This window comes from Mastigoproctus giganteus, chromosome 12, assembly GCF_048544385.1.
Source record: "Mastigoproctus giganteus isolate SK-2022 chromosome 12, ASM4854438v1, whole genome shotgun sequence".
Lineage (NCBI taxonomy): Eukaryota > Metazoa > Arthropoda > Arachnida > Uropygi > Thelyphonidae > Mastigoproctus > Mastigoproctus giganteus.
The window spans coordinates 80,273,814-80,287,918 of record NC_143586.1 but is presented as its reverse complement, the minus strand read 5'-3'; the positions used below and the strand labels follow the sequence as shown (position 1 = coordinate 80,287,918).

Below are 14,105 nucleotides of genomic sequence, written 5' to 3'. Positions count from 1 at the left end.
TTTTTCTTCTCTGCCATGAGCTGCATTAATTCATCTGATATCCATTTAGGCCTAAACCTTGAACAGTATTTCTTAGTTGGCACAAAAAGCATGGTACCCTCCAAGATTAAGTCCCTGAAGGTTTCCCATTTAGGATTCACTGTTGGTAACATCATCAGTTGATCCCACTGTATAGAATTTAAAAACTCTCTGAGACCACTGTAGTCACCTTTACGAAAGCAAAAACCCTTCCCCTTACCCCTGATGGTAGTTACATCTTTAAGTAAATCCCACATCACTACACTGATCACTGCCACCTAGTGGTTACTTTATCTGCAGATTCTCAATGCATGAAGAATCACTGCTGATAATCAGATCAAGAGTATTACTCTCTCTGGTTGTCTCTCTCGAACATGTTGCTGTACAAAACAGTCATCCGATAAATCCACAAAAGTGTTGCTAGTGCGCGAGTGACCAACCAACAAGTTCCAGTTAATATCTGGAAAGTTAAAATCCCCCATTATAAGACATTCTGATTTACTGGCCCACTATTTCTCTGTAGAATTGCTCATTATACTCATCAGATTCATTACGCCTACAACACACCTACACTCATTTTCCTTTCTCAGTGCTTATGTCACACCAAACTGACTCAACATTGCATTGCCCACCAATGTCAACTGGATGCACTTCCTTAGATTTTATGTGTTTCTTAACTAACAGTATATCCCCCTCCTCCCTTCCTGTCTATCCTTTCTGTACACACTGTACTCCCAAAATTCCAACTCTGCACTGCTTATATCCATGTGGCACCACGTCTCTGATGTCCCAACAACATCCACTTTTGATGTCTTGACCAACACTTCAAATTCATCAAATTTATTTACTGTACTCCTAGGATTGGTATACATGCAAGTATACATACACACATCTATTCTTAGTCTTAGTTGCCATAACACAACCCATGTATTTACTTGTTCAATGATGACTTCCAGCAGCCCTTGAAATCCTCACTACCTTGTTTTGTTTTGCAGGCTGCTTCTCATTCCAATAGAAGAATCACTTTCACCTCTGCCTGTGGCTACCGTTAATCTATTACACTATGAATCCCTCCAAGCTAGCATTTTCCTGACCCACCTAACACTGCCTCAATAACATTAGCAAACATTCTTACACCCTTTCTATTTAAGTGTATCTCATTCCTGTAGAAACAATCTCTCCTGTTAAAAAGCACAGAACACAATGAGAAAAATTCTACCCCACGAGCCCTGTACAATCTCTCCCGGGCCGAATTGATTGACAAGGTTCTGATCATATACTCCCTCCTACCATGTCTAGGCAGAATTGCAGACAATTTCAAATTTAACTCTAACTCACGACTTTTTTTTCAACATTGACCCGTACTTGTTAAGTAAGTCCGCAGATCTCCTACTTTTAATGTTATCAGTGCCAACATGAAAACAATATCACCCCTTGTGCCCTTAAAAGATGATATCTGCTCTACAACATCATCAACATTTGCCCCCTGGCTCACATACCCTGGTTCTATTCTACCTATCCTTTTGGCACTATATATTTTCCGTGTCCATGACAACAGAATCAATAACAACTAGCTACTATGGGACCAATGCATTCTGCCCCGAAAGTTGCTGCTGTGTTGCATGATGATCAAGTGCAATCTCTGGCATTGATGTGGGCAGCTGAGAGCTTGATGGATCCCCCAATTTAAGTTCTTCAAGGGTATATTCCCTGTCCTTCAAGCTCTCATAAAGGCCCATAACAATGCTGAGTTGGCGCCTAACTTCTTCACACTGCTTACATCGAGCACACACAAAGACACCCTCTTGGCAGTATCATGTCCTGTCCCAGAAAGGTTTGCAAACATTTCACAAGTTGCACATTTCTTTAGGCTATGTGTTGGAGAATTGCCCCCTTCGGTTCTCCCTTGAGCCACAGCACCCCCGCTACTTTGTGCATGGTGCTTTTCTGCTCTTGGGCATGTTTTAATCCATTTAAATATGATTTAATTAACAATGAAAATTAATAAGGTCAATAAATTTAATTGATTAATTTACTATACTATATTTGACTATACTAAGCTAATGCAGTAATATGCATTCCGCAGTTTTACTTTATACTTTAGCTATCAAATTCGAGATACAGGTTATCAAGTTACGCTATACCATAATGATCACAATGCTGAATTAGTTATATCCTTAGCTAAATACAAAAGATATATGCCAAAAAGTAATTAAAACCTTCAAAATATTTATTTATTATAATTAAAACCCTACCATTCTTCTATGCTACAATATTCCAGCCAAAACACCAATATGATAATAGTAAGAGTAGCGAGTTGTAACTTACAAAGTCACTAGCTAAATTTAAAAAAATACGCTAATGAATGCTACTAAGTCTATTTAATCTATTTGTAAAACAAGTTAATATGTTAAGAGATTGCACTTGATCATCATGCAACACAGCAGCAAAAAATACAACAGATATATGCCCAAAAGGTGATTAAACCCTTCAAAATACTTATTTATTACAATTTAAACCTTACTATTCTTCTGAACAACTACAATATCACTGCCAAAAATACCGCTATGATAGCGGCAGGGGTAGTGAATTGTAACTTACAAATCACTAGCTAAATTTAAAAAAGAGCTAACGAATGCCACTAGCCTATTTAATCTATTTGTAAAACACAAATTAATATGATAACTAATCAAAAATATGATAAAATTTCAGTCTATATCAGAATGGATTCTTCAACCTCCAATCTATTTGTTTCTAAGAAAAAATATCCTATTATTCGAGAAAAAACAAACTTCTAATTTAATCAAAAGGGTTTCTTGGTTCAGAACATGGTTACACACGATCATTTATTGATTATGTCATGAAATAGCTCATATCTGTGCAAATTAAAGTTCAATTAAATATAAAAAGGAAAAAAGTGAGAACTAACCTTGCTATGATACGATGATATTTTGATGATGACTTTATTGCAGCAACTATAAGTAGAAGATTAAAGATATCCCTCTAAACAAGAAAAAATAAATAAATAAAACAAATTGTTTGCATGTTTTACGACACAAATTACTTCAGCACAAATAATTTTCTTATCATCTATGTGTGGACACACATGTATGAGGCCCTTAACAATTTTTCCAATCTTCAATGGGATTTGAATTCAGCCCTTTCTAAACAAGTGACAAACCCCACCATATTGTCATGGAGAACAAGTGATGATATAGCAAATCAAAACTGGAAAAAAATAAAATAACACATACCAATGACTTTGAAGTTACTGTATATTATTATTAGCTATATGGTGCAAGGAAGCCTAAGGCTTATGCTGCACCAGCCAAAAAAAATATTTCCAAGTTACGCTGAGAGAGAGAGAGTCAAAGTCCATACCAGATGCGAGCCCCTGGGGTTAATATTCCACTGATAAGTGGTGCTGTATTGAATTGCTTTGAGTAGCACATTATAGGATGTCTCCTTTATATGAACAGACAGAGTGAGCAATGGGAATGGATAGCTTTACGTTCCTGTTATGCAAGAGAACAACTTTCAGACTTCACTATGAGGAAATGATGAAAGGTGCCATTTGGAGGTAACATATATTTGTGAAAATTTCCTAAAAAAATCAATTGATATGATGGCAGCAGCAGCAGCAGCAGCAGGGCAAGCTGTTTATTGTAAAGAATATTACCAAAACTTGTTTCTTTGACAGTGAGACACTTTGATGTTTTTAATCAAGTGTTTCTGCTCTCGCCATGAGGCAAAAAGTTTTGTTTTATCTTTGAAGAGGGCTAAAATCAGCCCAAGGCCAATCAACTCATCTTGAATAGTTCCAGATCTGATGTCTCTTCATTGGGTGTATCTCAGGATTGGCTGAAGTTCTCAGGTCTCTGCCAATTGCACCTTCATCACATTCCATTTTGTCTTCTAAAGAATGCTAAAAAATGTAGTCCATGTTGTGGAAGTCCTGATATTTGCACACTGACATCGTGATTGGTCTTGATGCTGAATCCTGAGGTAAAGCTTTTGCAAACTGTTTCATCAAACTCAGTTTGATGTGCAAGAAGGACAGTTTTGGGGTCTACCAGTGATTTATGAAATATGTTTTTTGATTCAGGCAACAAACTGTCCCTCTTTGGCCAGACCTTGACATCCTAGTGTTCACTCCTTGACCAACTGTCCCACTCACACAAAAAGCAACACATTTTTACGTAGCCAGACTGCTCTCCAAGTAACATGCCTATCACTTTAAAGTCAGCACAGAACAACCACGTTCTTCATACTTAATATTTGTCAACAACTTCAAGTTCTCATATGTTTCTTTTAAATGCACAGAGTAAGCTACTGGAATTGACCCATATTTATTTACATTGTGAAATAACCCCAGGGGCTTACATCTGGAGAGTATGGGCTTGGCACACCCAGGGTCCTGAGCTGCCAGATATCATCATTCTTCTCTTTTTTGGCGATTTCTTTCTATTGCTCTCTCTCTCTCTCTCTCTCTCTCTCTCTCTCTCTCTCTCTCTCTCTCTCTCTCTCAGGGTAACTTGGAATTTTTTTTTTTTGGCTGGTGCAGCATAAGCCTCAGGCTTCCTTGCACTATATGGCTAATAATAATAAAAATAATAATAATAATAATAAACACACCTTTGAGACTCCTTTTTTGTTGTCAATAAAAAGTCTCCACTGTGTAGGATTGCAACTAATTCCTAAATACAGAAGAGTGTCAGTTATCCGGAATAATCGATGTCAGACCTCTTCTGGAAAGCCAAATTTTCTGGATAATCAGACATAAGGTAAGATTAAATAAATTTAAATAAGATAAGATTAAAAATAAGATTAAATTAAAAAATAAGATAAAAGATAAGATTAAATAAATAAATCGTAAGGTAAGATTAAATAAATTTAATCTTACCTTACGATTAATTAATCTTAATTATTTAGATTAATTAAATAAAAAAACTTATAAACTAATCTTGGAAAACAGAAACATTAAATGCTCTCGGTTTTTTCAACTTACTGATAATGAGCACAGACAACCTATGTGTCCCAGTAGCATTTGTGCACACAGCAATTGTAACTTGCTCTTTTTTCATCTTAAAACTTGGTGCAGGCATTTCTCTTTTAGTGGCTAGGGTTTTTCTCAGTAATGCTTTCCATAATAAGCCCATCTCATTAACATTATAAATGTTTTCTTTCTTGTAATTTGCTTAACCTAACTGAAGCAAACATACTTTTAAAGGACACCGCTGCCAATTGGTCTGCATAAAGTTTCTTGCCTTGAATATCCAGTTCACGTATACCACAGTACACGTGAACTGGATTTATCTCAATTTAATGTTTTTCAGCCAATCTGTACTTGCCTTAAAATCTTCATTACCTCTTAATTTTCGATTAAAATCCAATGCTCTTTCACACAACACTGGGACAGACACTGGTTCACCTAAACTTCACTTCTGAAGAAACAACAAATAAAGTGCACTCTCTAAAGGGGAATTTTCAGGTTTCAACACCGTCTTTTTCCTGCTAGATCCTCCTTCACTCTCCATAATGGATACAAATTCTGTAATAGCATTGAAATTTTTCTTGATGTCGTAAATTGTTGAAGTCCCCACATTAAACTCTTTGGAGAGATTTCCTAAATTTCCACCTTTACTAATTCTATTAATAAATTCCATTTTATATTTCAATATTAAAACTACATATTTTCTTTATGTTCACATTTTACCATAAAAAATTGAGAAAAATAATAAATTGCACAGTTTCGGGCTGATATTATTCATACTGAATCTATTCTAGAGGTCACAACCATAAAACAATAAAAATAATTTGCAGTTTTCAGTTTATTGGGGTTTTTGTTTGTACAATTTGTTATAAATTGGTAGTAAACTCGACCTTTCGCTTGTTAGAATCAAAATTTAATTTACAAACGTGATCCCTGTGCTTACTGCACTAACGTTATTAATAAAAAAAAAAAAAAAGAAAGATCAGCCTTTCAAATTTATTCTGGATAACTGACATTCTACTGTAGTTCATTAAGTCATTTATACTGCTGCAAAAACAAAAAAAAACTTACAAAATTTTTCTCAGAAAAGTAGGGGCCTAGTTCTCGTTCTTTGTATCTGTATCATGAGGAAAAACATCCCATGTGCTAAAAGGTTTTTGGAGTTAAGTCTAGAACTAAGGAGTTCTACAGATTCCTTTGGTAAATTGAAATCTCTTACCAGATCATTGAGTTTATGCTGTGAAAACAGTTGAGGGCTGGACTGAACTGTCTCCAGGCATGTAGACTTCGGTTTCATCTTCAGAAGATTCACTCTCAGCTACAACATTCTCCAGTAAGTGGAGTGCATAGAATCAGCAGGTTATCTTAATGTGGGCTGGTCTAATGGCAGAATATTAGGATACACAATGCCCTTTCTACTCTTTGCATTGTATACCTCTACATTAATTAAGCAAAGTAACAGTCATCACAATGGTTTGTAGGCTCCCACCAAATCATGGGAATTGCAAATGGCACAGCATTCTTTTTACCCATTTTTCCACAATTTCAACAGGTTTGGTAAACTTTATCTGGAGCCCATTATTTATCTCAGTCACCAAGTTTCATTCCAAAATAAGCACAATACACATTTTTTACAAATTCTGTAATATCTTGTCTTTGCTTGAGTACTACATAACTTCCACAAATATAACAAAATAAGTTTGGATTGTTCAAACAGGTGTGCAAAGACATTTTATTCACTTTTCAGCACAAGTTTTACACAATAAACATGCTGCATGGAGTTCTCAAGGTTAAGAAACAAATGACTGAAGGCAGTGTTGCTAACGCGTAAAAATTTAGTTTACAAACCACAGCATTTATTCCTAACTTAATACATTCAATAATACAACTCATGACATCAACTTAAGTGATTTGTGAAAAAATGGTATGTGATAGATAAAAATGAATAACATTTCTGAAATCAGTATAAAAAACTGAGTTAAAACAGCTATTAGTTTGCAAACATTGAAAACCACACAGAGTGGTGCTATTGAAAGTCTAAACTTTTACTAAAATTCTATTTACCTGTGCATTGCTTCCCCCAATAGTAATGATATTATACCTCAAGGGATACAAAATGTCAACAACATCTTCAAATCGTAGTTCTTGAAAAGCAATAATAGCTTTACAGATGTCATATCCTACTTGTTTAGTAACAGAGTGGTTAGTTCCACAGCCAGTTCTAGAAAAGAGGAGAGTATAAATTAAATAAGGAAACAATTGTAGAAATGTATTCTTCAAATGAAAATCAAACTATTTAATTTCAAATGTTATCTAATTAAGGCACTGGGATTTTTTTACACAGGTAAAAATAAAATAAAAAAAAATCCCAATTAAAAACCTTCACTGAAAGATAACCACTTTTAATGGAAATTTAGAATTTAGTGCTTTAGAGGGTTGTAATACTACAGTAAAGTTCAGTAAAACCACACATGTACAATATTTGCATGTGGTCATTTCTAATATGGTAGAAGCAAAGAGAACAATAACTTACACTCATAAGGAATGACATCTTAACACAAACTAGCCAGACTTGCAAAGGAGCATGAGAGTTTTGAATGAAAACAATTGTTAGGAGTGGCTCCATGATGAAGGTTGAGAGGTGACATCTGGATTTTTTTTGGAATGAATAAGAAAAAAAAAAAAAAAAAAAAAAAAACCCAAAAAAAAAAAAAAAAACAGAGAAGAGAGAAAACAAAGCTTCGATGTTTTGTTTTTCTTTTTTCCACTAATCCTAGTTGATCTCAAAGCTTTGTGATGAGGCTGTTGTGTGCATTTGGAGGTATCTTGGCACTAAAAGGTGCATTTTTCTGAGTTGATAACCTAGAAAATGAGACAGAAGGGGAAAAAGAAAAAAAGACTGGCTGGTTGGGAGCAAAAAGAGATACCAGCTGGGGTGAGAAAAGAAATGTATAGAAATATAGTGGGAATATGGAATTTCCTATATGCTTCTGTTGATGTTATTGGGACTGACGATGGATCTTATAGGATTCTACAAAATTCCTCTTCTTCCAGTGCAACACCTTTGCCAAAATGTATGAACTTCTAGGATTGAATGCAAGGCCTTTCCCCAATACTCTGGAAGGCCACATTACTCATTGCCATGTTTTTCATGATTGGTATGTTCTTCTAGATACACTTGAAATTTTTAGTAGGATCAGCCAATGTTGGTCATGATACAATAACAGTATATCTTTTAACCATATTCCTGGTATCAGTGGGGAAGAAGTTGCTCGGGTGTTGCCAGGTATTTCCATGAAATCTAATTCTTTTGTTGTATCTTGATGCTAGCCTATGAATTTCTCTTCCAGTCCAGCTGGTCGGTTAGGAAGAGTGATGTACCTGGGAGGGTGACGTCACGAGGACAGCCTAAAACAGCCTGTGGTCTTCGTTTTTTTCTAAATAATTCTAAGGTAAACAACTATCACTAATTCAAAGGGTAGTTTCTTTTCAAATTTGAACTTCTGTTTCATGCTGTGGACTACAGGACCACAGAGGTGTTTTTGAGGTGCTCTGGATGACTATGCCAACTTTCACTGAGGTGGGATGGTTGGAAGAGAAATTAAGGATGCTCCCCCCATTATGGTAAATGGAGTGGAAGAGATGTTCATGATAACAGTGCATAAATAATATTCATTATAAGTACATCCAAACAAAAGATGAACTTTCTGCCGCATGTTCCAAGAGAAAAAAATGTTAAGAATTTGGATGTTGGGGTGAGAGTGGCACAAACTACCTTCCTTATGGAATAAATTATGAAAATGTCATCAACATACATGAGCCATAGCTTGACTATGACTCTGGTATGTGTGTGAGTGTAGTCACTCATTTAATCTCAAAAATCTACACATTTTGGTAGTACAGTCACACCAGAAGAGAAAGGATGATTTTACAGAATATCCAAACGATTCTTCTACTAACATCAACAGAAACAGCACTAGCTATTGGTTACATCTCTTTCCCATCCTAACAGAAACCCTCTTTGCTCTCTTCTCAACTCAGGCACCATCTCTGCTGAATTTTCTTCCTCATCATCGGGCTTTCAGAATCCAACAATACAAGAAACAGCTCCACCAGTACAGAACTCTCTTCTTCTTCACTCACAGAGTAACAAACTCCCTTTAGAAGTTCACACAAACTAGCTAAGAAGAAACAAAACACTTGCTGAGACATTCATGTCCTTTGTTGTTGTTCTAAAAACTGTTCCTCACACCAAGAGATCACCATCCCATCATCCTCCATTAAGGATGCTATTCCTATAAAACAGACTCTTTGAACCATTTGAACCAGTTCACCCATTTGAAAATGTTGATGGAAAGATGCGGTTTCACATCAATGTTAGTTTATAATTCATTATTTATTGATTTATTTTTTGGTAATCTCAAACATGAAAACCTACTAAACTACTGCAACCTATAGTACTCTAACACAGTTTACTGGTTTTGAGTGACACCAATTTTGTAGACTGATATGATCAAGAGTGCAAAATTAACCTCACTGCTCTTTTCTGATAAAGTCTAGCAGATTGAAATAGTTCTATAAAACAATGTTATTCTGTGTTAGTTTTATTGTCAACTCTCAGAGGAAGCAGTAAAACCTAATGATTGTCAACTCTCAGGAGAAGCAGTAAAACCTAATGATTGTCAACTCTCAGGGGAAGCAGTAAAACCTAATGATTTTACAGGGTGTATTTCAATGCAAGTTATTAATAAATGGATTTAGAGAACTAAATCAATTTATTAATAACTTGCATTGAAATACACCATGTTTCTTAATTGCAATTTGGAGTCTAGTAGTTTAAAAGGATTCTGGGAGCATCATTTCAGATATGGAAAAAAAATTGCATAATAAGGGCAGGATGGATTTGTTATTTGTACAAAGTCAGCAGCTGTTTGGAAAAAATAATAATAATGAGAGCAAAAAGAGAAAGGAATATTTCTGGCATCTTGTGCCAAGAAAGACAAAGTCAAGGTTATCCATAGTAAAGAAATGTTTTACTCTATAAATAAAGCAGTTTTGTTCAAGATGAGCACAGGGGTAGTGGATTTATTTTATTTTTCTTTAATGAAAAAATTAGCACTCATTTTAGGGGGATTGAAGTATTGAAGCTAAACAGGTTTACTTCTTTCCACTTGAGAATTACCTAGACTAGCAATTAAGGAACTTTTGGTGGATATGAAAAATTGTAGTTTGTCAAACCAAAAGTGAAATAGTGCTACAACAGGATTTCTAGTTAATGTAATGTAATTAATATGTAACAGTACAGCTGCTAAATTTGTCTTTCAAAAAACAAGAGATAGGTTTTTTAAAATCTACACTAAATTAGAAATTAAATTTCACTGACAAAATACAAATTTAACATTAAAAATACAGCTATAGGATTGTTTACTAGTAGCACAGTATGCTTTTCAACATTAGATTATATAACATTTTTCTCTGCAGATTTCTGCTCGGATTGTCTGTTAGAGATCAATTAGGGAGAAAGATATGTAGCAGACTTTGATCCTCCTCAGAATGTTGAGTCAAAATTTTGTTTATAATGGCACTACTGTTCGGACTTGGATGTCAAGAGCATTTCCAAAACTGCACTAGAAGGAGAAGATTTGAATTCCGTATTTTTTTTTAACTGATTGAATATTCTCTCACACACAGCACTGCTATATAGAATTACTAAAATGCAAAGAACTTTTTGGAATAATTTGTTATGCAATATTTTATGCTTCCTTGTGCACTTGTCAGTTCCCCAACCAAGGGCATTGCACATCAATTCTTTTTTTATAATAGCATCTGGTATGGTCTGACAATGAAATTGGCAGAACTGATCTGCAAAATATCTATTTCTTTACCATCAATAATATCGAAAAGTACTTTTTCTCCCCTTATAAAATCAATTCATTTCAATTTGATTTAAAAAATGTGTTCTCTAAATAGCATTATCGGATGATGAATCGGTTTTCCAAATACAATTACGTTTAAGTTAAAAGTTAAATAATATTTAACTTAACATTTTTGATACTCCAGTTGAGCATCTTATTATCTATGAATTCTGTTTGGAGATGGAAGACTTCTGAATGCTGTAAGAAAACTCTCTGGGTCTTAGGAATTCAAAATAGAAAGGCAGGTGGCTGCCAGACTAAGCCTGCAATTTAGCAAATTTATTCATAGTCATACTACATCTGCTATGAGTGTATTAATTATTTGAAGTTTTAACATTTCGTTGGATCATGTCAGCATACAAATCACCTTGATATTAGAATGTGTAAACTTGCACTAATACTTTTTTCCTCCTTTATTGTACACATACTGTAAAAAACTGCTTAAGATAAAGTTTTATTGCATCAACCTGTTTTGATGTCCAGCATGTGTTGCCTCTCATTGGTCTTGTCCCTCATTGGTCTTTTGTAAGTGTGATTGAAAAGGAAGGCAGCCTTTACTAATTTATTAATAGTGGAGGATGGGGTTTTGGTTTGTATTTCCTTGAACAGTTTTTTTTTAAAGAGAAGTTCTAGACTACCAGAATCTCTCTTAAACTCCTTGACTCTATCCAAAAGAGAGCAGCCAGGTTAGTTAAAATGCCCTCTTACAAACTCATTCCACTCTGTATCACAGAGATGTTCAGCATGCCTTTTCCAAAGAGAGATGAAAAAAAAAAAAAAAAAAAAAAGAGGCATAATGAATGTCTAGAAGAAGTAATACTGTTATGGGAGTTTGATCACAATTCAGAAGAAAAGTGCCCATTTGTTGAAACAATCTTATCTCTTCTGCAGACTGTTTCTGAAGGTGCTGAATTTATGATATAAAAAGCAAACAAATACAAAAACATGAGCACAATTAAATAGAATATATATATATATAAAAAAAGATGTTGTCTGTAAAGATCTCATCTCAGCAGGAATCACAAGGCCCCGGCATCCGAGAAAACCAAAGGACATAGCATTTCAATAACTCCTAAAACTGGGGAAAGCATGGGTTGAAAGGCTATGGCCCTGTGTTATGCAAACTATACCCGTGAGTGGTGTACTTATCCAGTTGACACTGAAAAACCAATGAAAGCCTGGGAAGAACTTTACTTATGAATACTCAGCCATTGCACTTTTAATTGAAAATTAATGTTGAAATGACTTATCTCAATAGCTAGGCCAATTTATAGAAAAGAAAATAATAAATAAATGGCTAAGCATTTAATAAAAAAGACAACATGAATATTATATTCACTTAGCATAACTAGAAAACTGGAATTGGTGGTGGGGATATGAAATACAATTAAATGCATAACTTTATGAAAAATATTACATCAAATATGACAAAAATATTACATAAAATATGACAAAAATGATTGCTATCATAAGGTAACAACTGCCAGTAAGTCAATTTTTTTTGTCTACTATGACAATATTTCTGAAGGTGATGGATTTGTGATATAAAAAACAAACAAATACAAAAACAGAGCACAATTAAATAGAATATAAAAAAAAAGATTTTGTCTGTAAGGGTCTCTCATCTTATTAGGAATCACAAGGCCCTGGCATCTGAGAAAACCAAAGGACATAGCATTTCAATAACTTCCAAAACTGGGGAAGGCATGGGTTCAAAGGCTATGGCCCTGTGTTATGCAAACTATACTTGTGAGTGGTGTACTTATCGTTGAGACTGAAAAACCAATGAAAGCCTGGGAAGAACTTTATTTATGAATACTCACAGACAGTGCACTTTTAATTAAAAATTAATCAGAATGTTGAAATGACTTATTTCAATAGCTAGGTCAATTTATGGAAAAGAAAATAATAAATAAATGGCTAAGCATTTAATAAAAAAACTGAACACGAATTGCATAACTTTATAATATCTTGATGTTTTAGAGTAACACAATAGCCAGAAAGTGGAAAGAAAACTGAAATTATCAATATGAGGGGGAGAGAGAGAGAGAGAGTGTGCTCACACCATGGCAAAGGAAGATATCCACAAAAATATGACAAAAATGATTGCTAACGTAAGGTAATGGAAAATTCTAAAGGTAACAACCGCTAGTGAGTCAATTTTTTTGTCTACTATAGCTATGACTATATATCACATAATAAAAACCACCACCAGTTGAGATATATTGTTTCTTCTACCAGTACTTAGTACTACAAAAAAAAAAGCGAAATAATTAGATATAGAGAAACTTGGAGATGTATATTTTGAGAGATTTTATGCATCAAATATGAAAAAAAAAAAAAAAATTGAAAAATTGTAACTAAGGAACCCTAAGAAATATAAATGTAATGCTAACCTGGAATGAGAGAAATTATCAAAATATCAGTGAAATTATTATTAATATTAATATAGAAAACAGTGCATTATAATGTATCAAATGGATCTGAGGTGTTGCTGCTATGAGATACAATGGGGAGGGGATTGTTCTAAAGTGAGCATAAAAAAACTACTAAAAATACACTTTGTAATTCTGCATATTTTTACTTGTCACACACGTATGGACAGCAAATAAATTTGAAGGAAAAGCATAACTGGGATTATTTTAATGGTCTTTCTTTTGTAACTATTTTAATGAAAACTAAGCTTATTTAACTAACCTTATATATTCTTCTAATGAGGCCATTAATTTGGAAGCTGAGTCCTGAACCTGGGAATGAACACAGGACATTAATAAATGCGCATCATTGAAAGCTAGAATATGGTCATCTAAGTGAGGTTCACAATAAAAGAATACTTCTTTCCATCGTTCTTGAACATTGACACCTGGTTAAGGAGTAATTAAGATTAATTATATATTGCTAATTAAGAATATCATAAACTTGACCAAATATGTATATTGATGTATATTGTATAATATATATTGATGATAACACCATCAGTAGTGTAGATATGCATAGACAGTAATAGAGGCAGGATAGCACATACTGTTTGTTTGTTATTTGGTTTTTAGGAGCATTAGCAACTAAGGCCATATATTGCTCCGGGGATATGCGGTGGTCATTCCCTGACCTTTCTGCATCCTCTGTATTTGGTGGCTCACAGGCTCGAACCCCGGTCTAATCAAGAAGAGTGTGCAACG

At 34.4% G+C, this 14,105-nt stretch overlaps 1 protein-coding gene across 1 annotated transcript in view; it reads right to left on the bottom strand.

Moving 5' to 3' along the window:
• Nucleotides 1-14,105, bottom strand: part of LOC150077224 (tetratricopeptide repeat protein 38-like) — a 190,618-nt gene that overhangs the window by 19,522 nt on the left and 156,991 nt on the right. Inside the window, exons 11-13 of the mRNA XM_090386333.1 lie at nucleotides 13,624-13,789; nucleotides 7,076-7,232; nucleotides 2,948-3,021 (exon numbers count right to left, since the gene is read on the bottom strand). Coding sequence (XP_090242459.1) covers nucleotides 2,948-3,021; nucleotides 7,076-7,232; nucleotides 13,624-13,789 — 397 coding nt within the window. The remainder of the gene's footprint in view (nucleotides 1-2,947; nucleotides 3,022-7,075; nucleotides 7,233-13,623; nucleotides 13,790-14,105) is intronic.